The 26,507-nt window shown below is 48.3% G+C and overlaps 2 protein-coding genes, 1 non-coding gene and 1 pseudogene across 3 annotated transcripts; 3 read left to right on the top strand and 1 right to left on the bottom strand.

Moving 5' to 3' along the window:
- The first annotated feature begins 12,243 nt into the window (after window positions 1-12,243).
- LOC125540413 (heat shock 70 kDa protein BIP4-like) lies at window positions 12,244-14,478 on the top strand. Its single transcript, XM_048704027.2, has one exon. The coding sequence runs from the start codon at window positions 12,310-12,312 to the stop codon at window positions 14,308-14,310; it is 2,001 nt and encodes a 666-aa protein (XP_048559984.1). The 5' UTR covers window positions 12,244-12,309; the 3' UTR covers window positions 14,311-14,478.
- An 831-nt stretch (window positions 14,479-15,309) lies between these two features.
- LOC125541911 (U2 spliceosomal RNA) lies at window positions 15,310-15,506 on the top strand. The gene has a single exon (XR_007297729.2). It is a non-coding gene; the product is annotated as a U2 spliceosomal RNA (small nuclear RNA).
- Window positions 15,507-15,933: 427 nt separating this feature from the next.
- Window positions 15,934-18,625, bottom strand: LOC125540412 (F-box/FBD/LRR-repeat protein At5g22660). The gene is made up of 3 exons (XM_048704026.2): window positions 17,322-18,625; window positions 17,089-17,235; window positions 15,934-16,538 (listed from the first exon to the last, which is right to left on the bottom strand). Exons 1-3 carry the CDS (start codon window positions 18,225-18,227, stop codon window positions 16,209-16,211), a joined length of 1,383 nt encoding a protein of 460 aa, XP_048559983.1. The 5' UTR covers window positions 18,228-18,625; the 3' UTR covers window positions 15,934-16,208.
- Window positions 18,626-21,419: 2,794 nt separating this feature from the next.
- Window positions 21,420-21,966, top strand: LOC147987727 (uncharacterized; annotated as a pseudogene).
- The last annotated feature ends 4,541 nt before the right edge of the window (window positions 21,967-26,507 follow it).

A 26,507-nucleotide genomic window follows, 5' to 3' on the forward strand; every position in this document is an offset into this window, starting at 1 on the left:
TTACACCTACCACGAGCATTGGATAAATGACACCAACACGGAGTATCAGGTGGAAGTGATCGTGAAGGATAATAACTCCCCAACAAGCTGGTTCTTTGAGGGACCCCAGATGGCAACACTAGTCCTTGCCGTCGAGACGGCAACCCTCAAGGCACTCACCCGCCTCCGAGATCTTCTTCCAGAGATGGCAGACGAGATGGCAACCCGTTTCTTGCCTTATCGGAAGGAAGGTGAGGATGAGAGCAATGCACCAGCTCCACCATTAGAAGAAGGACTTCCACTCCGATTCCAGACTTACTTCAGCCTTTGTGCCGGTAGTTTGGCACAACGCTTGGCCTCTGAATCAATGGAACTCTGAAAGGAACTTCATGAGACCAAGGCACTTCTTCTTCAAGCACAAGGGAAGAAGGATAGGATCAAGAAGGAAGGTGCTCCCCCTGGACAACCCGCAATCGCATACAGAGGCGGAAGACCCCCGAAGGATGGAGAACCACCACAGCAACACAGCATGAGCGCAAAGGAATACCGCAAGCTCTTCGCACCACCGGCGAAGCAACACCATGTTGGGCTCCTCCACTCCCCCACCCCTTCAAGTGAAGAAGAAAGTCAGGCCGCCGATGACGAGGAGGAAGACCCAGAAGAGCCAGACTACGCGATCGAGCATTCCACCACTTAGGCATCATTTTGTAGCCCGGATATGCCCGTTAGTAACCCCTACGGTAGGATAGGTTGTGTACCTCCTATGCGAAGTCGAGTCCTTGTAATGGTTCATATGAAACCATGTGGTATTGTGTTTGCTTTTGATGTGTTTGATGGACGTCGTACTTTCCTTCGGGAACTTGTAAGCGACTACATCACCCATTTGGATTTTAATGAATGTGTTTGGCCTTTTGGCCCTTGCATAAAAATAGTTAGTGTCATACCGACCCCCTTACTAGGCATCCCATCTATATTGCTTTCCCCATCTTTCCCAATCATGAGACCTTGACCGCTCCGACAGGATGCCTGTTGTAACCCGTACTGGTACCTCTACCCAGCAGCCAGAAGCCGGAGAAGGAGCCAGTCAGGACCAAACCCAAGGACGAGCTCCACCACCGCCACCACCTCCAAGCATGGACATGGCTCAGCTTCTCCAAGCCTTCCGAGAGGAACGCCAAGCCAACACTGCAGCCCTCCAGATGATCGCTCAAGCTGTCAACCGCCAGCCGCCGGGAAATGGCAATGCACGTTCCACATTGGTGGAGTTCAAGAAGCATGCACCACCCACCTTCATCGAGACTGCTGAACCCCTGGATGCAGATGACTGGGTCTGCACCATTGAGGATCTGCTGGAACTAGTCGGATGCACTGAGGACTGTGAGAAGGTGGCTTATGCTGCTCACTGTCTCGGGGGAACTGCTAGAGCTTGGTGGGATGGATTCAAGGCCATGCATGCTGAGCAAAACATCACTTGGAGCAACTTCAAGGCAGAATTCCGCAAGGCCCACATTCCTTCCGGAATCATGGCCATCAAGAAGCGTGAGTTCCGAGCCCTGAAGCAAGGTAGCAACACTGTCAAGGAGTACATGCAGAAGTTCAGTGTTCTCTCAAGGTATGCCCCTGAAGATGTCAGCACTGTGCTGCCAAAAGGGAGCGCTTCATGGAAGGCCTTAACCAGACTCTGCAGTACTCGCTTGTTGTGTGTGACTGCCCGACCTTTCCTGATCTGGTGAACAAGGCACTCATGCTTGAAGACAAGCGACGCGCTTTGGATGACACCCGTAAACGCAAGATGATCAGCAAGGGTAGCTCCAGCAACCAGAAGCCTCGCCCGTGGCAGCCAGCCCCGGTCAAGCCAACCTATCAGCAGCCAAGAGCTCCTGCACCCCGCACCAACTATCCACCTCAGCAGTACTCCAACCCCAGGCCAGCTTACAACAACCCCAATAACAATGCCGGCAAGAGCAGCAACCCGAACCAAGTCACTTGCTTCGGATGTGGTCAGGCATGACACTACTCCAAGTATTACCCCGACAAGAAGCCCGACGCACCGCGCCCCAATGCGCAGAACCTAGGACAAGGCCATGGAATGCCACCAAGGAACCAAGCTCCCCGTAACCTGCCCAACAACGGCAAGGGTCGTGTGAATCATGTCACTGCAGAAGAAGCCCAGGAAGACCCGGACGTCGTGCTGGGTACGTTCCTTGTCAATTCAACACCTGCAACTGTCTTGTTTGATTCTGGAGCCACGCATTCATTTGTCACCCAAAAGTTTGCATTAAAAAGTGGCATGACCCCTACACCCCTGAATAACCCCATGGTGGTACAAACCCCCGGAGCAGAGATCAGAGCCAAGATAGGATGTAAAGGAGTCGGGATTGTCATTAACGGGGTAGACTTCCTAGCAGACCTTATCATCTTAAGATCGCAAGGCTTGGATGTGATCTTAGGGATGGATTGGCTCATCAAGCACCAAGGCTTGTTAGATTGTGCCAACCGGACTATCACTGTGACCAATGACCAAGGAGTTGAAGTTAGATATGCCTCCAACCCCTCCTCTGCTCAAGCCACCCAAGTCAACTCTCTGTCAGAAGTTGGACTGGAGCAAGTGCCGGTTGTATGCGAGTACCCCGATGTCTTTCCTGATGAGCTACCGGGAATGCCTCCTGTCCGAGACATTGAGTTCATCATCGAGCTCATACCCGGAGCAGGACCCATCTATAAGAAGCCTTATAGAATGGGATCAGAAGAGTTAGCGGAATTGAAGAAGCAACTGGAAGAGCAGTTGAGGAAGGGATTTATCCGCCCTAGTGCCTCCCCTTGGGGATCACCTGTTCTTTTTGTGACAAAGAAGGACGGTACCATCCGCTTATGCATTGACTACCGCTCCCTCAATGAAGTTACAATCAAAAACAAGTATCCACTCCCCAAGATTGAAGATCTGTTTGATCAACTCAATGGAGCCAGGGTGTTCTCCAAGATTGATCTCAGATCTGGGTACTACCAGCTGAAAATCAGACCCCAAGATATTCCGAAGACGGCATTTGTAACCAGATATGGCCTGTATGAGTGCATGGTCATGTCCTTTGGATTGACCAATGCCCCAGTTTACTTCATGTATCTCATGAATAAGGTCTTCATGGAATATTTGGACAAGTTTGTCGTTGTCTTAATTGATGACATTCTTGTCTTCTCGAAGACGGAAGAAGAGCACGAGCAACACTTGAGGATGGTCCTAGACAAGCTTCGAGAGCACCAACTGTATGCCAAGTTCAGCAAGTGTGAATTTTGGCTGCGTGAAGTTGGATTTTTGGGTCATGTTTTGACTGAAGAAGGATTGTCGGTCGATCCCACTAAGATTGAAGCCGTGACTGAATGGCAATCCCCAAGCAATGTGAAGGAAGTCAGAAGCTTCCTCGGACTCGCGGGATATTACCGCAAGTTCGTTGAAGGATTCTCAAGCATTGCACGACCTATGACTCAGCTCTTGAAGAAGGACAAGAAGTTTGAATGGACGCCGAAGTGTGAAGAAAGCTTCCAGGAGCTGAAGAAGAGATTGACCACCGCCCCAGTTCTGGCCACACCAGATATACACAAGGAGTTTGTGATATATTGTGATGCGTCAAGAACCGGACTAGGAGGTGTTCTGATGCAAGAAGGCAGAGTCGTAGCTTACCTTTCAAGGCAGCTACGGCCTCATGAAGAGAACTATGCTACTCATGACCTTGAGTTGGCAGCTGTAGTTCATGCCCTAAAGACCCGGCGACATTACCTCCTAGGGAAGCGGTGTGAGATATACACGGATCACAAAAGTCTGAAGTATATTTTCACTCAAAAGGAATTGAACATGAGGCAAAGAAGATGGCTAGAGTTGATCAAGGATTATGACCTCAGTGTTCAATACCACCCTGGAAAGGCTAATGTGGTGGCAGATGCATTAAGCAGAAAGGCTTGTTCCTTAAATGCCATGCTTAAGGAAAGGCTACCCGCCGTGTATGAAGAACTTGAAAGCTTCGGGTTGGAACTGGTTGCACCAGGATTCTTAGCGACCTTGAAGTCAAGCCTACCCTGATGGATGACATTAAGGAAGCTCAGAAGGGACACGAAAGTATTGAAGGAATCAAAAGGAAGATCAAGGCAGGTAAGGCCCCAGGATTCTCAGAAGATGAGCAAGGAATTGTGTGGTTTGGGAATCGCATTTGCGTACCCAACAAGATTGAGCTCAAGAATTTGATCTTGCAAGAAGCTCATGACAACCCTATTCCATTCACCCTGGAGGAACCAAGATGTATCAAGACCTGAAGGAAAGATTCTGGTGGCATGGCATGAAGAGGGAGATTGCCACCTATGTTGCAAAGTGTGATGTATGTCAAAGGGTCAAAGCTGAATATCAGCGACCTGCTGGATTGCTCCAACCACTCAAGGTTCCCGAGTGGAAATGGGATAAAGTCGGAATGGATTTCATCACTGGACTACCTAGGTCAAACAAGGGACATGACTCCATCTGGGTCATAGTCGATCACTTGACTAAAGTAGCCCATTTCATTCCTGTGAAGACCACTTATGATGGCAACCAGCTAGCAACTCTATACATCAACAGAATCGTGAGCCTTCATGGTGTTCCCAAGGAGATTGTGTCAGACCGAGGAACCCAGTTTACCTCAAGGTTTTGGAAGAAGTTCCAAGAGGCCATGGGAACCAAGTTCTCCTTCAGCACTGCTTTCCACCCACAGACCGGAGGCCAGACAGAACGAGTGAATCAGATACTCGAAGACATGCTCCGAGCCTGTGTCTTAGCATATGGAGCTAGGTGGGAAGATTGCCTCCCTTTTGCCGAGTTTTCCTACAACAACAGTTATCAGTCAAGCCTTCAGATGGCACCATTTGAGGTATTGTACGGGCGCAAGTGCCGCACACCCCTCAATTGGTCAGAAACCGGAGAAGGACTAGTCTTTGGGCCCGATATCCTCCGTGAAGCAGAAGAGCAAGTACAGCTAGTCAGAGAACAACTAAAGACCGCTAAGTCCAGACAGAAGAGCTATGCTGACACTCGTCGCCGACAAGTAGACTTCCAAGTCGGAGACCATATATACCTACGAGTGACTCCTCTTAAGGGAACCAAGCGTTTCCACGTTAAGGGGAAACTCGCACCAAGATTTATCGGCCCCTTCGAGATCACCGCACGATGTGGAGAAGTGGCTTACCAGTTGGAACTACCACCTGAACTATCCGATGTACACAACGTATTCCACGTGTCACAACTTCGGAAGTGTGTCCAAGTTCCAGGCAAGCCTGATCTTTACAAGGACGTCAAGCACCAAGCCATTGACCTTCAGCCTGATTTGACTTACCGCGAGAGGCCCATCTGCATTTTGGATGAGGCTGAGCGACGCACTCGAAGCTGCGCGATCAAGTACTTCAAGGTCCAGTGGAGCAACCACACCGAAGCAGAAGCAACCTGGGAACGTGAAGACTACCTTAGGTCCGAGTTTCCATATCTCCTTAAAGCCTAGTTTAGGAATCTCGAGGACGAGATTCTTGTAAGGGGGGTAGGTCTGTCACACCCTGCATTTTGCAACTCTTCCTTCGCATTATTAAAGCATGAAAAATTTGGACCAACAAAAACTTTTGCATCATTTGGCTTTTATTTGCAGTTGGTTTTCTCTCTGTGCTTTTCAAGTGCTCTTCAAAGTCAACACAACTCCACCTTCTATACTTCATCTCCTTGCCCCAAACTTCTGCCCAATGACCATGCCATGTGTATAGTACCATATAGTATTTTCTTACAAAAATAATTTGGCCAAATGGTATTTTCAAAAATTATTTTTCCAAAAACCCCTGAATTGAGGTTTGCACTGCAAGTACCTGATTTGGGGTATGAAAAATATTTCAAAAAGTATATTTGAAACCTATTAGATATATGATTCCCATAAACCCCAAAAATATAATTTTAAAAGCTATTTTCCTATTTTATTTAAAGGCTTTTTCTTAAGTCCAGAAATGGTCTTTAATAGGTTAAAATTATTTTAATGTTTCAAAAATATTTGAGAAAATTTAGGGAAACTCAGTGGACATATATTTTCCATATATAAGAGTTTCAACACATGGTCATGTTCAAAATATTGGACAAAACCTCCCAAAACCATTTCTGCCCATTTCAAGGATTTGAAATCTTTCTAGAGGAAATATTTTCATAAAAATCCAAGAAAAATCCAGCAAGTCACAAATGCATATTGTGATGATCTTGCAAAGCCTCACTTCAATCAAGATCATTTTGGTCCACCAAAATGCCCCAAAACCCTCTCTGACCAGAACCAAATTTGAACAAGTTTGTACTACCAACTTTCTCTCCTTGACCCCATCTTTTGTGAGCATGTGCAAATCCCTAAATGAGGCCACTACACCAGTGGTGCATCATGGAGAAGTGATTTGCTCAACTAGATCTACACAAGTCCATTTCTGCTAATTTCTAGGGTTTGCCAAAGTTACATTGGCAACTTTTTCCAAATAAGCTCAAATTTGGTGGCACACCCTATTTCTAAGTGTCTTTCCATCCTGTTAAGTATCATGGCAATTGGAGTTCATTTGCTTGCCCAAAACTTTATCAAACACCTTCTGGCATTTTGGAAAAGCCACTGTTTTGACCCCCTCCACTATTCTTGGAGAGCTCAAATTTTTACCACAGCCCCTTATAGTCATATTCTAACTCCAGTATGCTTCCTAGCCCAAACTCAATTGTTGGGGGGGATGAAAACCTCTCTTTCTCTCTCTGGACAGCCCCATTTCCACCCTTCTTCTTCTTCTCTCCTCATTCCAGTGGCCATCCATGGCATCCAATGCCCCTCTCCTCTTCTTTACTCCTCCCTAGACCTGCTAGACACCAATGGACGCGCACACCATGCATAAAGAATGGCCATGCCGGCCATTTGGGCGCTCTGGAGCGCGCTACAGTGCGCTCCCGCACTGTAGCCGCCCCCAGCCAAGCACATCCGGCCACCTCGGCTCTCCCCCTCGTGTCCCCCGAGGCCGCCTCGACGTCCGCAGCACGCTACTCTGTCGCCCCCCTCCTCTCTCCTCCTCCCCGCGCCTCCGCGCTAGCGAACAGAGGCCGCCTGAGCGCCAATGGTGCGGCTCACACGCGCGCGCCTCTGGCCCCACTGCTCCCTCCCTTTCTTCTTTCCCTCGCTCTAGACCGAGCCCACGAACACCCCAGACACCATGCCTACTTCCCCCGAGCCCTGCAGCGACGAGCGTGAGCTCGCCGGCGCACGGGTCTACGGGACCTCGACGTTCGCCTACTTAAGGGCCTCCCCGAGGCCCTCTCTCCTCATCACTCGCTCCCTGCACCACCAAAGCCTCCCCCTGCACCCCCGGTTCTTCTCCAGAGCCGCCCGAGCTCGAGATCGAGCTTGAGCTCCGCCGCCTCGGCTCGCCGGAGTTCGCGAGGTATAGGCCTCCCCCGCTCCTCCTTTGCCTCGATCTGGAACCCCTGCACCCCACTGATCATTTCCCCCTCGTTTCCCCTCTCTGTAGCCACCGGAAATGGCCGGAGTCACCACCTCCCGAAGCTCCTCTGCCGCAGCCCCTCGTCGCCGGTGAACCAGGCACCCCCGCCGGCCAAGTCCACCACCCACCGACGTGCGGGAGTCCCCTGAAGCCATCCCGCACTCGCCGGAGCTCGCCGTGGCCTGCATCGTCGCCGGTGAGCACCGCGGCCCCCCTGTCCACGGGTTAGTGATGACAGGTGGGCCCCAACTGTCATCCTCCCCCACGTCCCCGCGCCCCTCTCTCTCTGACCTGCGGGCCCCGGCCGTCAGGTTTGAAAAAGGGTGGGCGGGGGCGCACGCTGTGCGCTGGCTCGGCCCGCTGGCTGGGCCTGCTACTCCGCAGCTGTTCTGGCCCGGCAGGAGCAGTGCCCTTTTTCCTTTTCTTTTTCTGTGGCTTTTCCAAAAATTCCACAGGATTAAATAATAATCCAAATGCAATAATTCCAACTCCCATATTTTTCTAAAAATCCCACCTATTTAATGGTGCCACTTTCATTCAAATCCAACCAACTTTTATGTACTGTTCAAATTTAAATTCAAATTTGAGCAGTTTAATCTCTGTTTGAAAATCCATTTCTCCCATTCTGTTGCACCAAATCCAAAACTATGAATTTTCCCCTTCTTAGATTTCAACCTAGTATTTTACAAAAATGAGTTGACATTTTTCTGAGCACTTTGGTTTTTCTGTTTTATTATTGCCTTATTTTCTCGTTATTGTTTTGCGACGATAGATTGTGTTGTTGACGAAGGAGTTGGACCAGAAGACTTTGAAGACCAGAAGACCTTGTTGAGCCAGGCAAGCAGCCCTTTGACCATGTCTATGAAACCCTTTTTATGCATGTCATATAGCACTTTATTAGTGTTGTTTCGGAAATCATGATGAGAGGGTAACCACTTCGTTACTTTCTCGTTGATACCTGCATTGTGCATGACCCTACCTTCTTATGAGGGTTATGCCGGTGGGAGTAGAGAGGATGTTAAGTAGTTGCTACGCAAAAAGGGACGGGAATATGCATAGTGATGAGGCAAAGTATTTTCAAAGGACTTTTCGAAAACCCCGCCGGGTGCCACTTATGCCCGAGGGAGATGTTGAGTTGGGTAGCCACTTGATGACGAAGTGGTGTACCGAGGCAGTGCGTGTGTTGTTTTCAAAAACGGATTAGATTTAAGATTTGTCGACTGTCCCAACCTTACATGCGCAACCACTCTACCCTTGTATGGGAAAGGGCATTATTGATTACCTAGGCCGATACTAGCTTGGAGCCCGCATTACTAGTGACGGGAGAGTTGTTGGTGCGCTCTCTCGGGACGGGGTCGTGCCAGGTAGGGCGGCCATGACTGTTTTCACAGGGCACCGGATACACCGTTGTGTCCCCTCTCGGATGTTTACGATCTCGAGTGAGTCTCGTATGATGTACATCGTGAGGATCCGGAACAACGAGCGGACTCTTTGTTAGTGTCGTCTAGGGAAAGATAGTGATCGGGTACTTACCCCGGGTACTTGAGGTACCGCGGGTCGTGGATGACACGGAAGTTCCCCGGATCTTGTGGGTAAAGTGTGCAACCTCTGCAGAGTGTAAAACTATTCGAATAGCCGTGTCCACGGTCAAGGACAGTTGGGCGGTGCTGCTTAAACTACGTCCACATGTTTTCAAATCAGTGTGAGTTTTTGGATAAGTGGGAAAAACTACTCGGGTCAAGTCAAAGGACTTGGCATGATTGAGTTGGGTTGGTGCCCACTCAACTTATGTTGATATCTGTAACCTGTCCTTATGGTTACTTGAATTCTCTTGATGCATGTCTTATAAGTTGTTGAACATGCCATTGCACTCAAAAAACTAGCTTTCCGCAAAAATTCACCTATAGCATGCATTGTTGTACCTTGAACCAAAACATGGGTTGCTTGCGAGTACATTCAAAGTACTCATTGGCTTGCCACTTGTTATTTAATTGGCCAGGCATGGAAGAACAGGAGTTCGAAGAAGAGTTCTTTGAAGACGAACATGCGAACTAGGACGTTTCCCAGTCAGAATGCCTGTAGGGTTAAGGCAGATGGCATGGGTTCTACTATCGACGAAGGATTCCGCTGCTGGTGTTTCATTTGATGTTCAGCCCTTAAGGCTTTATCTATGTAAGACTTGACCATAATGGTCATAATTTGTGTAAGACGATATGTATGGATGTAAGACTCTTGTTATTCAGCTTCTGTGTGTTCAGTGAGCATTGATCTCTGGGATCACTGTACACGTGCATTCGGTGATCACGACTTATGAGTCGAGGTCCCCACAGAGCTGGTATCAGAGCCATCCTGATTGTAGGAAGCCTTAGTTAGCATGGGCGTTAGTTAGCTTGAGACCATCCAAACTCCTCTTCTTTTCTAAAGCTTACCCACCCAAGATATATTTCCCTTATTAACCTCTCCCATTCAACCCTTGTAGATGGCTGCCGTACCTGAAGACTTCCTGACCACAGGATTCCCCGTGCTTCTCGAGGATTGCCTCAAGAAGTGCCAGTACCACCGAGCCCCCATTTACACCTACCACGAGCATTGGATAAATGACACCAAGACGGAGTATGAGGTGGAAGTGATCGTGAAGGCCAATAACTCCCCAACAAGCTGGTTCTTTGAGGGACCCCAGATGGCAACACTAGTCCTTGCCGTCGAGACGGCAACCCTCAAGGCACTCACCCGCCTCCGAGACCTTCTTCCAGAGATGGAAGACGAGATGGCAACCCGTTTCTTGCCTTATCGGAAGGAAGGTGAGGATGAGAGCAATGCACCAGCTCCACCATTAGAAGAAGGACTTCCACTCCGATTCCAGACTTACTTCAGCCTTTGTGCCGATATGCATTTGAAGTAAAAATCCAAAGGAAATGCATGAAAATTATTGTGTGGATTGATGAAAGCCATCAAGATAAAGACATCATTAAGTGTTGGTAATGATTGGAAATTCCTATGGAACAACCATTGTATTGAGATATGTTACATATGTGATGCATGAAGGAGATTGGATCAAGTTGGAATGAATTCCATCAAGACCAAGATATGCATTAAGATCACTGAGTTCTAGTGATGAATATATTATAAGCAAAGAAATAGACTCCGAAGTATCAAGCTTAAGTTATGTGGTTGAATCAATAATCAAGATGTAGTCCATGTGATGTACAAGAAGTGACCAAGATGGCATTTATTGAAGGAACTCAACGACATGCTTAGGCTTATGAGTTCAGTCATGATGGATCAAGATCTTGAGAGAATGATTTAAGAGCGGAATTGTATATATGTCTTGAAGATGAGATTATGATGAACTCATATGTTGAGTGATGGTTGATCAAGTTATGAAGGAAGTAATTCAAGTGAAGTATCCTAAATCGAAGACCTCAATTGATTGGGAGTTACGGAGCAATTTGTCACACCTACATGGTGTTGTTCACACCACACATGGTTTCAGGCTTCCTTGTGCGACAAGGGATCTTAAAATGGACCATATCTATACTAGTGTGTGCTTGCTACTCTGTTGAACTTCAAATTAGCCGTTCATCGCATATCGCTTTTCGATTTTCTGTTGTGATTTCAACGTGGACTGCATGAACATTTTCTTTTTCATGGACATGAACAAATGTGGATTTTAAACAAGTTACTCTCGCCTCAACGTATCTTGTCCTGAACTAGGAAAATGGGAGAGTATTCAAAAAGAAATTGTTGAGTTGCACACATATGTGCCCAAACAGACTTGTCACACACATACATACTGATGCTTTCATCGTAGAAGACAACAAATCTAAAATTTGTGTTTGGCAAAGATAGATTGTAAAGAATATCCGGTTCACTCAAAGTAAGGAAGAAACTGAAAATTTTGACCATCGTCAACTCAGGTCACAGTTTGTTGCCGAGAATGTAAGCATTTCTTCAGTATTTTAAAAAAACAAGTGTGAAGATAATTTTGTGCTGTGATTGAAGAAAATCAGGTCACGAAGTTGCCTGTTGAAATGATGTTGTATGAATCTAAGTGTTTGGCTGTCTATATCCAAACAATGTCACATACAACTCTTTCGACGCAGCGTCCTTCAAATTCAGCGATACACTCCATTGATCCTACAGTGCACCCTTGAAATTCAAAATAAATTTGAATAAAATTTAAATTTGGTCAGAGATGATTTGAACCTAGTAAAATTCTAGACGACTTTTGGAATTTCTGAATTTTGAATCTATTGGGCGATACCTGTCATCAGATAGTTATACACGTGTTGCCTGCGACGTGGGGCCAGGAACGAATATTTTTGGGAGTGCCTAGGACTCATCTAGATGAGATATAATTTTGTCTCATTCACCTGAAAACAAAAACAGATAGAGATAGTACTACAAACCACGTCAGCACACACGCATCTTATAGTATATCAATTCAATGGCTATAAAAGTGAATGAAACATAACTAAAACTCAACTAGATGAGTTCTAGCAAAGCCGAATATTTTTTGTTGGAAGCATGATCGAACATCCTTGTTGACAGCCAACACGTCACGCAGCAGCCAGCCCGGTTCCCGCCAGCGTGTCACGAGCCCTCGCAGCCGTCCGATCATGGAAACCAACGGCCCAGATCGACTCGCACGCGTGTCACCGCGATCCCGAGGGACAGACCGCGTCGGAGACCACCTCCGATTCGTCCACGTCACACCCTCGCTATAGGCCTCCCTTCGCGCCATAAATAGTAGCCGCACCGCCTCGTCCTGCAACGTACTACTTGGACCTAGCTTCGCGACGACATCGATCGATCGCCGGCGCCATGGCTCGGGCGACGAAGTTGCACGGGCTACTGCTCGCGGTGCTGCTCCTCGCGGCCACGCTGGCTCCCCCGGCCGCGGCGGCGGCGGCGAAGGAGAAGGGCTCCGGCAACGGCAACGGCGGGCCGGTGATCGGCATCGACCTGGGCACGACCTACTCGTGCGTGGCCGTGTACCGGAACGGGCGCGTGGAGATCATCGCCAACGACCAGGGCAACCGCATCACCCCCTCCTGGGTCGCCTTCACCGACTCCGGCGAGCGCCTCATCGGCGAGGCCGCCAAGAACCAGGCCGCCGCCAACCCGCTCCGCACCGTCTACGACGCCAAGCGACTCATCGGCAGGCAGTTCGTCGACGCCGAGGTGCAGCGGGACATGAAGCTGCTGCCGTTCAAGGTGGTGGACAAGAACGGCAAGCCGCACCTCGAGGTGGAGGTCAAGGCCGGCGACGTGCGGACGCTCAGCCCGGAGGAGGTCAGCGCCATGGTGCTCACCAGGATGAAGGAGACGGCCGAGGCCTACCTCGGCGAGAAGGTCCGGGACGCCGTGATCACCATCCCGGCCTACTTCAACGACGCGCAGCGCCAGGCCACCAAGGACGCTGGCGCCATCGCCGGCCTCAACGTCGTCCGCCTCATCAACGAGCCCACCGCCGCCGCCATCGCCTACGGCCTCGACAAGGTGGCCGACGGGAAGGAGCGGAACGTGCTCGTGTTCGACCTCGGCGGCGGCACCTTCGACGTCAGCGTGCTCGCGCTCGACGGCGGCGTCTTCGAGGTCCTCGCCACCAACGGCGACACACATCTCGGAGGCGAGGACTTCGACCAGCGCGCCATGGACCACTTCATCCGGCTCGTCAAGCGGAAGCACGGCGTCGACATCTCCGGCGACGCGCGCGCGCTTGGCAAGCTCCGCCGCGAGTGCGAGCGCGCCAAGCGGGCGCTCAGCACCCAGCTCCAGGTCCGCGTGGAGGTCGAGTCGCTGGCCGACGGCGTCGACCTGTCGGAGCCGCTCACCCGGGCCCGCTTCGAGGAGCTCAACGCCGACCTCTTCCGCAAGGTCATGGCGCCCGTGAAGAAGGCCATGGCGGACGCCGGGCTGGCCAAGGGCGACGTCGACGAGGTGGTGCTGGTCGGCGGCAGCACGAGGATCCCCAAGGTGCAGCAGCTCCTCCGCGACTACTTCGGCGGCAAGGAGCCCCACAAGGGCGTCAACCCCGACGAGGCCGTGGCCTACGGCGCGGCCGTGCAGGGAGGCATCGTGCGCGGCGACGCCAAGGAGGTTGTGGTGCTGGACGTGACTCCGCTGACGCTGGGCATCGAGACTGCCGGCGGCGTGATGACGAGCGTGATCCCCCGGAACTCGCCGATCCCGACCAAGAGGGCCAAGATGTTCACCACGTACGAGGACAGGCAAACGACGGTGACCATCACGGTGTTCGAGGGCGAGCGGAGCATGACCAAGGACAACCGGCTGCTGGGCAAGTTCGACCTCACCGGGATCGCGCCGGCGCCGAGGGGCACGCCGCAGATCGAGGTGACGCTGGAGGTGGACGTGAACGGCATCCTGCACGTGGGGGCGGCGGACAAGGGCACGGGCAGGTCGGAGAAGATCGAGATCAGCAGCGCCGGCCGCAGCATCAGCCAGGAGGAGATCGAGCGCATGGTGCAAGAGGCGGAGGAGTTCGCCGAGGAGGACAGGAAGGTGAGGGACAAGGTGGACGCGCGGAACAAGCTGGAGGCGTACGTGTACAGCGCCCGCACGACGGCCGACGGCGAGCTGGGGGCCAAGATGGACGCCGACGACAGGGAGAGGGTCAAGGAAGCGGCAAGGGAGGCCGGCGAGTGGCTAGAAGCTAACCCGGAGGCCGACAAGGACGACTACGCAGAGAAGCTCAAGGAGCTGGAGGATGTCTGCAGCCCCGCCTTTGCCGCTGCCTACGGGAACGCCGGCGGTGGTCATGACGACGACGCCGAGGAGGACAACGACCACGACGAGCTTTAGATTTTTACTACTAGGAGATAGGAGATTTAATTTTTTCTTACCTTAGTACTGGTGCATAAGATTAGACTTGAACTACGTACTTGCTGATCAACGGCCAAGGTCAGAAATCTTGTTGATTGTTTGTGTGTTTGATTAATACAGTATAATATACACGGTACATTTGCTTAAGTTCATGTTCATATTCTGGAATTTTGAAAAAAACTTATACTCCCTCGGATCCATATTATTTGTCGATGATTTAGTACAAAGGAAATTTTACAGAAGGACATATTTAAGGCCTGTTCGGAATTCCACCAGCTCCATGAAATTTCAGGAGCTGTGGAGTTAGGAAATAGCTGCTCCGCAGTTTTCAACTGCAATTCCACCAACTCCAGGAGTGGAGTTGTGGAGTGGAGGTTCTCCGACAGAAATTGTGTTTGAGGAGCAGTCCGCTGACCACTGCCGAGAAGCACAGTTCCCGTCGCCTTATGTTTGGTCACCTCATGCATCTAGTCTTCCTTAAGTTGGAGTAGTTTCTCAAACTTGGGTGCTATATAAAACTAGGAACAAGCATGCTGAAGTGCTTGCTCACCTAGAGAACAATTATTCGATTCACTTTATTTCTTTTGTAAAATGATAAGTCGATCATGTTGTTATGGTCTGGCCTGGTGGATAGTTTTCCTTTGATCATCTTAATCAGAAAGAGGTAAAACAATCTTTGAACACCTGAAACCTTGGGAATCTGAAGTGGAAACCTGAAACATGAACTTGTTCGTGTACATGACCGCGTCCACCATCAGAGCTCGTGGCCCCTTCGATATGAGCATCAGCGTCCGTCCGTAGTTTTTTTCTTTGAGCGAAATCATCTTCGTAGTTTCACCATCAGGCCTTCATATTACGGGAACCACGAGTGCTCTGTTTGTGTTTGTGCCTGTTTTGTTTAGTCCCACCTCGGGCAGCCACCGGGGAGAGGAGACGAAGGCACGCTATATCAGGCGACCCATGGCATCAAGGAGAGGCATACCTTCCTTGGTCTTTTGGCTAAGATCAAGTGTAGTATCTGTTCTTATCACTTTAATATTTGATATGAGGGTTATATGCCCATAATGATATTAAAATTTATTTTTGATGGGGAAGGGGCCACCACAGTAGCTTGCTATTGGGCCTCTTGTGTGTCGCCTAGGCGTTGCACTACCGCCTAGGCCAGCGTGTCCCAACCAAATCAGTTTCAAATTATTTGCTTATTCTGAAGCTCCTTAGAAATTGGTAAAAAGTAGACCTTGGTTTTGGAATCATTTGGTTTTGATTGATCAATCCCATTCAGTTCTGCTGCCAGCCAACCTCAAAAAATTAATTTGCACCCTTTTTTCCAGTCAGTCACATTCCAAAATTTGAATGACACCCTCCAGGCACAAAACAGCATACCTCCATGAGCACAAAGCAAAAAAGGTGCACAAACATTTTGTCTACAGTCAATCAGCATATAGTAGGTACGGAATTACTTCCTCCGTTCCTAAATATTTGTCTTTCTAGAGATTTCAAATGGTCGCCACATACGGATGTATATAGACATATTTTAGAGTGTAGATTCATTCATTTTGCTCCGTATGTAGTCACCATTTAAAACCTCTAAAAAGACAAATATTTAGGAACGGAGGGAGTACTTGGTAAACTGAAAGAGAAAAACATGCATCCAGATTCAAGTACACACATTTTAAGTTAGCCACAGTGCGATCAAGTGTTCCCAGGCCACCAATAACCAGAAATTAGAATTGCGAGGTCCACACCGAGCAAGTATTCTCAGGTTACCAATAACTAGAAATTAGAATTACAACTGGCTGCGCCTCTTGCAGTCATTGCTCAAGCTGCTGCAAGCCTGCGAGCATTACGAGACCACTAGCATTCCCTGACCATATCCGTCAACAGATAATTACCTCCACAGATGAGGATGATCCATGTGTGAGTTGCTCCTTAATACGACGCCTGCCAGCCTTTTCCGCCTGGGATCTTTCAAGGTTGCCGGCATCGCAGTATGTGCATGGGTTTTCACCATACAACCGAATTATCAAAAGCCCCACAGCTCGTTCCATGACAAGCCTTATATAGTTTGTCACCTTGTCTTCATCCCCGCACCCGAAGATCTGCAGCACCTTCAAGTTCGGGTGCTTCAAATCCTTGGATGGCTCCCACACCACGTTGGTCTTCTCGGCGCTGTTCTCGGGCGTCTTGACACATGAATGTCGAGACAACTTCAAGCAATGATATAGAAAGTAAGTAACACATGTTAATTAAACTGCCACCAACCCATAATATAAGAGCGTTTTTGACACCCCTATATACTTTTAAGGAATTTGCATGAATTAAATCGTAAGTATGTCACATGAATATGCTTCTGGGATTCCATTGTAATTACAACCATATTATCCTCTTATTTCTTTTAACCAAGATTCTTTGTAATACGAAACATAAGACGGCGATGTGCATCACTCGATGCAGAGGCTAGGCTCTCCTTTTCAAGAAAAACATATGACGAATTTTTGGATTACTCTAACATGAGATACGATCCAACTTTTTTTTTTGCCTTGCATGGACATTGTCTCGCTGCTAAATTACAATGCGGCTTGTATGCACTACTTGTAGTATTTGTGATAAGTTGGTGAGTGGTTGGAAATTAGATTAACTTGTTGGTACGTTTTAAATGCTGAATATCCGAAAAACATATCATCATAAAAATGTAGAATATGTCATGTACATGCTAAGATGTGGACTAAATTAGAAAGAAGGTTAAGTAACACTTACTGCCAAATCATGTAGGGCAGGTGCAGCCTCAAGGATAAACAGAGTCCAGCTCAGATCACACTCACAGAAGATACCGAAAAGACGCACAGAGGTCAGGTTTCTGAATATAGCAATTTGCTGCTTCGGAGGTTCTGGCTGAATCCAAATCTGCAGCAAGAACATACATGCACAACTGAAACTGGTAGAGAGGAACACATGGTATGAAGATGCAGAAGATTTATATTTAAGTTTACCATTTGGTACCCAAAACAGAGAGTCAGTGTTGACAGGTTCCTAGCACCAGCACTCGTTGACAGGCATTCGCTCAGCGCGAATGGCTCTTGCCATGCCTTGGCTTTAGAAGCGAGTACTAAACCGCGAAGCTCAGGAACGTAGCCAAAGCGCACTGGAGGGTTATTGAAGAGCCAACATTTGCACTCCACCTGTCCAAGCTTGGGGACAGAGACGAGCTCGATCCGTGTGCACAAAAGGCCGATGAACTCAAGCTCCTGGAGCTCAGAGCACGGCACATCAATCCTGAGCGTGGAGTGCAGATCAAGCAGTCTGCAGAATCTCAAGCTGAGGTGCCTGAGCCTACCGCAAGTGGTAATGAGGTCAGTGATGTCGGAATTTCCAAAAGCATGATATTCGAGCGTAAGCGTCGTGAGCCACGAGAAGGCAACTGGGTAGGCGCGGGAGAAGGCCATGAACTCCTGCCCAATCTCAATGTTGCTGCCCAGCGGGTTAGTGCCCGGCGGGGATATGCAAAACTCAAGGCATTGGGTGTGGCCCAAGCTCACAATGTCCTCGATGAGGCGGCCTATGGAGCTCAGGTGAGGGGAAGACGTGTAGAAGCTCAGGACGAGCACCTTGAGGGGACCACCCTCGGCGGGAGGCACCCGAGTCAGCAAGGCCCGCGCCGCGCCCGTGAACGCGTCCATGACCTCGAGCGGCGTGGCGCCGCGGAAGTGAGCGACGTCGAGGCGCACGCGCGAGAGGTGGCCGGGGAGGTGCCGCCAGCGCGTGGAGAGCGCGCCGGCGCGGACCGCCTCGCGCAGGTCGAGGCGCTCGAGGATGTCGAGTAGGAGGGGGTCGGGGAGCGCGCTGATTCCGTCCTCGCCGCCGTGGCCGACGTCGCGCTTGGGCGGCGGCGACTCCATGGTCCCGGCCGACTGACTGAAACCCTAGCTAGGACCAATCGAGAGATATGCACCCCGGGCGGCTGCCTCCTGTTTCGAGGTCGCGGCTCCTCCGGCGCTCCGCTCCCCAGCCCCCGCCTGCGGCCGTCGATCTGGAAGGGACGGGAAGCGCCGCCTCCGCCGCGCAGCCAGCTCGATCCGACTCCTCCTCGATTCTCCTTCCGCCGCGCCGCTGAAATCGATCGTCAGCTTGGATTCGGTGGTTGATTGGATGGTGGATGCATTGGATTTGTGCTCTACTGCTGCTAGTGATGGTGAATCTGGATGGCGGCAGCGGAATGGAGAGAGACGCGAGGAGGCAGAAGAGGCTCTCACAAAGGGTGCCTTTTTTTTCTCCTTGTGGGATGAGTAAATTTCATTTATTTATTTCGAGAGAAGGTATCACCACCACACTCTTGTACATGGAAATACTGAATATTTTAAAAATAATGTGTTTTCCACGCGAAACAAACTAATATGTATTTGGTACAAATTATAACGATGTGTGAAAAAAGGATCTATGTTGATTTACCAGGCAGCAAGCTTGGCCAGCTTTCCAGAAAAACAAGCAGCCAACCATGTTGATTTTGCTAACACGCGGGGAATAGTTGTTTATATCTAATAATAATATTTGTGAATCAACACTTTAGTTACATTTCCCCGATTTCATTAAAGTAGCTTTTGGAAAGGTACTTTATACCTATTGCTAGATTGGGTGTAAAGTGCACGAATATGCTTTTGGGCCCTAGGTTTGAGTGAAACTGAGAATTTGAAATTTCGAAAATAAATTTGGAGTGTAAATACTTCAAAATATTTGACGCGTGCACATGGATGTGACCTGTTTATCAATAATTTTCATATTTTTATATGTAAATAAATACATAAGGCCCCTTGTTGCTTTTGTCAACTAGGAGAACACCTCTTCACCAAGGAACACATCGTCAAGCTCCCTATTTTTATTTTTAGGGCGTGTTCTGAACTTCTCCAACTTCACAAAACTTCATAAATTTAGCTTCTTTTCGTGGCTTCTAACTTCAGTTAGTGATCCAGAACCATTCTACTTCGATAGACAACTTCTTGTCGCACTGCAGCAAGCTAGGAGGCCATTCGCCCTGTTTGGCGCAGATTGGGCCGGTTGGAGGCAGCCCAATTCGGGCCCAGTGCACCTATTCAAGAGGAGAGACGGTTGGCGATTCGTTGGGGATCGCTCATGTAGCGATATTTTGAGGAGGGAGCAGCGAACAATTATATTTGGTGGTGGCAACTCCTTGTAAATAGGGTGAACTTCTGTCTTTCAAGTCAGTAAACCTAGGCCTACCGAGCTCCAAGTTTTTGCAGTGTGATTTGGCTCAGCTTCGAGAAGTTAGCTTCTTGCAGTAAAAGCATTCGGGTCAAAATCTATTTTGAAGTTGGTGGAGTTACAAACTGGAGGAGATCAAAACACACCCTTAAGCTTCATATTCTTCATTGTTGTCTCCAAATCGATTGCATCCTTTCCCTTCGTACTGCATAGATGGTCGCGGCGCCTCCAGGAGAGCATGTAGGGCCGGCTCAATAGTGCTACGTTCATTTTATTCCTTTACGTTTCTCTTTAACTTTTTTTATTTCCAAAATTACTTTACTTCAATTTTTAGAAATGTTCACCGCATATTAAAAAATATTCATCAAATTTTAAAAACTATTCACTCTTTTTTTAAATGTTCCTACCATTCAGAAAAGTGTTCGTGAAATTTCAAAAATATTAACATGATAATTTTTTTTCATGATACTTCAAATCATGAAAATGTAAAACATTTGTCTGTATATTTAAAAAATATTCGTGAAATGTAACATTTTTCCCACAATTTTATAAAATTGTTCATAGCATACAAAAAATATATTCATATCATTAATAAAATGTTGTAACACTGAACTAATGTGTGCACGCTTCAAATATATTAAGAAAACAGTTCAACGTATGTTTAAAAATGTGTACTTTCTATTTAAAAAATATTCAGTGTGTTTTTGAAAATGTTCAACTATGTATTCGGATGAATGTTCGACATCTATTTGTAAAAGGAAAAAATATAAATAAAATGAATGTGAAAATAGTAAAAATAATAATAATGGAGGAAAACCCAGAAAAGAAAAAGGAAAGACTCCACAAAACCTACCCAAAACCGGTGAAACCCGGGCAGAAGGTCCCATGAAGAGCTTATTAGACGCCACCAAAAAATAAAAATAAAAAAGCTTCGCAAAACCGCTACTAGGCGTGATCTACTTCAGGGATGGCTGTAGGAAACGCTACGATGTCATGGTATAGATGTGTAGCACTGATGTGGATACCCGGGCCATGCCAGTTTGGGTCAACAAGTCCAGGCCTTTAATGGACCTGATTTAGCGAGAGATATAGCACTGATGTGCATTTTTTAGGTTGCTTTACTGCTTTCGATTTTGCACGCACCTGAGAATCATCACTTTGGGGTTCTAATTTCCACGGAGAGATGTATGAACCCAACTTGCTTGGGTATACAACAGGAAGACCCTTTGTGTCCCAGCTCACCAGGTGCTCGCAATTATTCTAAATTTATGTCAGGATTTCTGGTTATACGCTTTTAATGGGAGGAGACGTTTCCGTTAAACTACGAGGTGACTACGGTAACTTCGTAAAATCTCAAGATGACATGTCAGCTCAGTCTTCCAAAGATGCTCATAAAGATAGGGTGTGCGCGTGTGCGTTCATAGAGGTGAGTGTATACACGTATATATGAGTGCTTGTGTCTGTACTGTGTTTAAAAATAAATAGAAAAGGCTTATATTTGTAAAAAAAATCCCAAAATCGGGCCTCAATGGTCGCAGGTGCCTGAGAGTCTTCTCAGGTGTCTTAAGCCCTACCTCTATATTTTTCTCTAATTTAAAGTTGTCTGCCCACATTAAGATCCCGCGAAAAAAAGATCACTTGGGGTAAAATATATTTGTTTGGTCATTGTTCTTTCTGCTATAGATATCTTTTTGAAAATGTACTATTTTCGTGTGACGCAGAAACACACATTTTCTGCCAGGGTTCGAATTAACTCTAACAATGCTGACTTAACTATTGAAGTTCACCCGACTTCATCTTGCTAGTGGCAGGTATCATAAACCAAACAATTCCTGAGAAGCCTAGCTTTGATTAGAAGAGGTAACATCAATAGCATGGGGACAAAAGAGTTGTCGATCAAGCTCATGATCGACACCAATGCACAGAAGGTAAGCTTTGTTGAGGCCAGCGGCGAAGTTGTGGAGTTCCTCGCTGCCCTCTTGTCCCTGCCGCTAGGCACCGCCATCAATCTACTGACCAAGGAGAACATGATCGATAGCATCAGCAACGTCCTCGGCAGTGTAGAGAAGCTGGACGCCAACTACAAGAGCAAGCAGACGCGCCTCAGCCCGTCCGTCGGCACCACCACGCTCAACCACCTACAGCAGCTGCTGAGCTTGTACTACCTCGGCAACGCCCAACGCCCCCTATAGCGCAACAGCCATGGCCACATCAGTACCCAAGGCCACGTACACGGTTGGGGACGACCTCTCGGTGACTCCAGCATCTTTTTTCACGACCATCTTGCTATTGGGCCTCCCGCAGTTGGCGCAGTGTGGCGTCAAGGACCTCAACACACTGCAAGAGAAGACCGTGAAGGTCGGCCAGAAAGAGGTAGGTGGTGTGCTTCAATTTGTTCCAGGAGATTTGAATGATGACTGATTTTTTCCCCTCGGTGTTGGAATGTAGGCGCTGGGGATACTCTCTGACCGTCCTCACGGATGTTTTTCTGCCGAAGAAGAATTCTCGTTGAAAGAGAGAAGCCACGGGGAAACTCGTCCAGATATGATTGCTATCTGGTTAATTTAGAATTTCAAACAAGACTTTTCCCTCATATTACTATGGCTTGGTGTACTAGGTAATGGAATTTAGCCGTGATAGATTACATCTTTTCTCCCGCGGCTGCGGTGTAGTGTTGCTTTTGGTGTCTCTCGGTTGACTCATTGCATACGAATATCTTTCTTTTGTTGAGTCATTTTTTTTAATTTTCTTGAAAGCAAAGCAAAAGCTTTTATAACTTAACCGTGCCGGGGCAGATCACCCTCAGCACAAGCTGCAACATGGGCAACTACATCTGACTCCCAGTCTCCCACTCCATATACAAACGACCCAGACTAGTTAGTTCATGTGCTATAGACTTTGCCCTACGACAAGAAGCAGAAATCTCATGTTTCGGTAACCACTTCTTTTAACTGGAACTTTGTGTCTTCGATGACAGCCGCGTAAGCCGAGGAGTCCACTTTAGGCTGGTCATAGTGGGGAGTAACTTATACGTGTCATGCATATGACACTAGTCTAAGTTACCACATTTATAATGCAAAGTAATATAGTACTAGTATCATAGATGACTTCATTTATTAACTTGTAGACTCATCTTGTATTGGGAAACGCTATGTTACAGTAACATATTATGTTACTACTTCTCATTAACTACTTGCCACATAAACAAAATTTTCTTGAAGTGTGCTATGTTACTAGCTAAGTTACTCCCACTATGACTAGCCTTAGTGAGATCAAGCGCCTCCTGCAGTAGCGTGGAAACCGTCTTCTGTTAGAATGACGGCAATTCATTATTATATTTGAACAAGTTTGTAGTCCTACCGGAAATGAAAGCTGGAAGTAGAATTATTCGTACATTTGATACACCAGCAATTAAAGAAACACCTGACATGTAACGTATATAGTTTAATAACCTCGATCACTGTACGGTTCTACTACTAGTTTAGTAGAACCGCATAGTGATCGAGGTTATTAAACTACGCTGATCTATAGTTCTCGGCAAATGGCCATCGAAGCTATCCGTCGAGATCGATGCCACTTGGGCGCAGATTCTCCGTAGCAAGTATCTTCACTTCAAAATTTTGTTCCAGGTGATTGCGAGGCCGACTGACTCACCTTTTTGGAAAGGTCTTATGAGAGTCAAAGTAGCCTTCGTTAATAGGACAAAGTTTGTTATTGGTACCGGAGCTACCACACGATTCTGGAAGGATACTTGGCTAGGAGAGACCCCCTTGCGATTCAATATCCGTTTCTTTATGGTATTGTTCAACGATGTGATGTCTTCGTTGCAACGGTACTACAATCTATTCCCTTTAATATTCAGTTTAGGAGAACGCTAGCTGGCAATCGTTGGGAACAGTGACTTCATCTAGTGAGTAGACTGATGGAGGTTCAGCTGTCTCAACAGCCCGATAAATTACGCTGGAAGCTTACTAGGTCTGGAGAGTTTACAATTAAATCAATGTATATTGATGTTATCAATTCAAGCTCTATTCCTAGATCCAAACACGTTTGGAAGGTCAAAGTGCCTTTGAAAATTAAAATGTTTATGTGGTTGATACATAAACAAGTAATATTAACCAAAGATAACTTGGCAAAGTAATTGGACAAGACCTACTAGGTGTAGTTTCTGTGATCGGGATGAAACTATCAAACACCTTTTTTCTTGATTGCCCGTTGGCCAAAGTTTTATGGCGTACGGTCCATATTGCGTTTAATATTACTCCTCCGAGTTCTGTCAGCACGTTATTTGGAACGTGGCTTAACGGGATAGAGTCCGAACTAGCGAGACATATTCGAGTAGGAGTATGTGCTTTATTGTGGGCAGTCTGGAACTGCAGAAATGATTTGGTTTTTAACAGAACAACAAATATTCATTTTTTGCGGGTTATCTTCCGAGCCACTGCGTTGATCCGTATGTGGTCGCTACTCACTCCGTCGGAGGCCAGGGAGCGTTTGGTTACTGGATCTATCCGCTGGGAGATGGTAGCATGGGATATATTCAACCGGTTTGAATGGCGGTCATGCAATTAGTTTACCCATCTCTCTTATGCCAGCCGGTTGTCGCTTTTTATGGCTAGTTTGTCTCTAGCTATTTGGCTCTTTGTGAGCATTTCTCCTTTTTACTTTTGAGACTTTAAGACCTTGTTGAACCTTGTTTGCTTATTTATTAATTTTGGCCGTATGCATCGTTTTGATGCAGAGGCCGGGGAGTCCCTTTTTCGAAAAAAAACGTTTGGTGTTTTGATGATTCGACAACTCAATGAACAATAGCGGGGATTTGGTGATGGAGAAAATCTCCTTTTGATTTGGTTGTATTTCCATCTTTAATCAAGGTATTCTCTGCAATTTAGGGACAGTTATCCCATGTGTGGATGTAACCAAGGTAACAATCGAGTGAATTAGAGCCGAGAGCTGAATATGTATACATAGATGAAGAACAACAAAAGAGATAATGGTTCTGTTGGTGTACTGAACTTGCAATCATATAAAAATAATGGGACCACTGATGTATCAAGTGGTTGAAAAAAAATATCATTTCCAGTCGACCCGCTCTCCACAACCGGCTTAGCCCGTCTTTGGCCAACCGTTGCCAACGTAACCTAGCTGCCCCATGGTGCCAAATCTTCATCTCCGTCGAGCCGTCACCACTCCCACCATCCCTTTACCTCACTTCCCTGCATCTACACGCATACCCACAACATGAACCCTTGAACTCGTCTTCCTGGCTCATTCCTTCCCCTCGTCTCCATGAGTGATGTCGCAGCCGGCCATGTCGTATGTATCTCTGGCTCGTTCCTGCAGTGCCTCCGCTTGTGACTCCGCGGCTAACGGTGTCGTCTCGTCTCTAGCTCATCCTTCCTTGTCTCCTCCTCGCACCGCATCATCCCTATCTTGGGGTTCGTTGTTCATGCACAAGTAGCAACGGGTGCATCTAGGATCAAGGAGGTAGAAGCCCTTGTTGTAGGCGGTCTTGTGATGCGAGGCCTCTAGCAAGGGTGACACCGCCTGAGGGCCAATATCAGCTTATCCTGCATCTCGTTGCAGATCCTCGTTGTCATCTCGAACTGCTCGTAGGTGAACTGACTAGCACTGCAGACGCCGTTGAGGACATTCGGGATGAACACTATGTGTGTGTGTGTCTAGATTATACTGCATCGAGAGCCAACCTCTCTATACTGGGTTGGTCTCTAAATACCACGTGGTTTACACAGCATAGTCTCATGACAAATAGGCGGGCAATTTCTTATAAGTTGAACCACCACAGGGATGTTCACCATTGCGAGGAGACTTAGTTAAACCCTTTCATGATCAAATGACTTACCTTTTTCATGTATCGGATTTGCACATAGAGCTGACCAAAGTGCGAGGTGGATGACCTACCATTCAATTGTCAGTTGCCATTGCTTATCATAGTCTCACAAACAATGTTGTACGTAAGGGCATCTACAGCCGGGCCTCTCATACCCATCTCAAACACCCGACAGGCTGTCCGGTCAGTGACTAGTCACAAAAAATTAACCCAACCAGACCTCTCAAACTGCGGACAAACGCCCGGGCTGACCGACACCCCTTGTATCCAGCCTAAAGATAGGGCGAATATGGGGCGGCCCGGGCACGCCCAGGTGCGTCTGCTTGACTGACCTGGCTCACCACGGACCCCACAAAAAACCCCAATCCGGGCGGTGAGCTCAAACCCTAGCCCAGTCTCTCCCTCTGTCGCTCCGTCCGTCCACTCCTCTCTCTCTTCGGTTCCGATCCCATCCATCACGATGAGCAGCTCCGACAGCGAGTCCGGCTCGGAGGTCGACTAGGAGGAGATGGCCCTCCGCATTGTGCTGGAGCGGTCGAAGGTGGAGACCGCCGGCAACTCCGGATCTGGAGCGTTGCCGCACCTCCCGCGCCGGTGCATCGCGGACGCTGGAGCTGGACCCTACCGGCCGCGCGTAGCAATGCCCGGTTAGCACAGTCCAGCCGGCCCCACGTCGTCTCCTCCCCCCGCCGGCCGCTCCTACACGCGGCTAGCGCTGGGTGCTTGTGCCCATGCCTCCGGCCCGCACGCGCACTCCGGAGTCGGAGGCGCGCACCACGCACCGTGAGAGACAGCATGCACGGGAGAGGGAGGCGACGGAGCACGGAGCCAGGTGCCGACGAGGACGCGCGTCTCCTCGCCTGGGTGTACCGTCGCTCCCTCACGACAGCGGAGATGGACGCTCGCCGCCTCCGACGGAAGAACGCCAAGGCACTCCGGCTAGCTATTGAGCAGTTAGAGCGCGAGGCGAAGGAGGCAGCGGCGGAGAAGGCTCGGGTGGCAAGGCTGAAGCGGGAGCAGGACAGGTCGGCCCGTCGGATGTAGGGGCTCACCATCCTCTCCGACTCCGACTCCAACGACGGCGACAACTGCACCTCCTCGTCTGACGACC

This window comes from Triticum urartu, chromosome 2A, assembly GCF_056163025.1.
Source record: "Triticum urartu cultivar PI428250 chromosome 2A, HENAU_Tu73, whole genome shotgun sequence".
NCBI lineage: Eukaryota > Viridiplantae > Streptophyta > Magnoliopsida > Poales > Poaceae > Triticum > Triticum urartu.

Coding starts and splice junctions, on each gene's coding strand:
- LOC125540413 (XM_048704027.2), top strand. CDS start 12,310: ATGGCTCGGGCGACGAAGTTGCACGGGCTACTGCTCGCGGTGCTGCTC.
- LOC125540412 (XM_048704026.2), bottom strand. CDS start 18,227: ATGGAGTCGCCGCCGCCCAAGCGCGACGTCGGCCACGGCGGCGAGGAC. Junction 17,236..17,321: donor TCTGTTTTGGGTACCAAATG/GTAAACTTAAAT, acceptor TTCTTGCTGCAG/ATTTGGATTCAGCCAGAACC. Junction 16,539..17,088: donor CTGCCCTACATGATTTGGCA/GTAAGTGTTACT, acceptor CATTGCTTGAAG/TTGTCTCGACATTCATGTGT.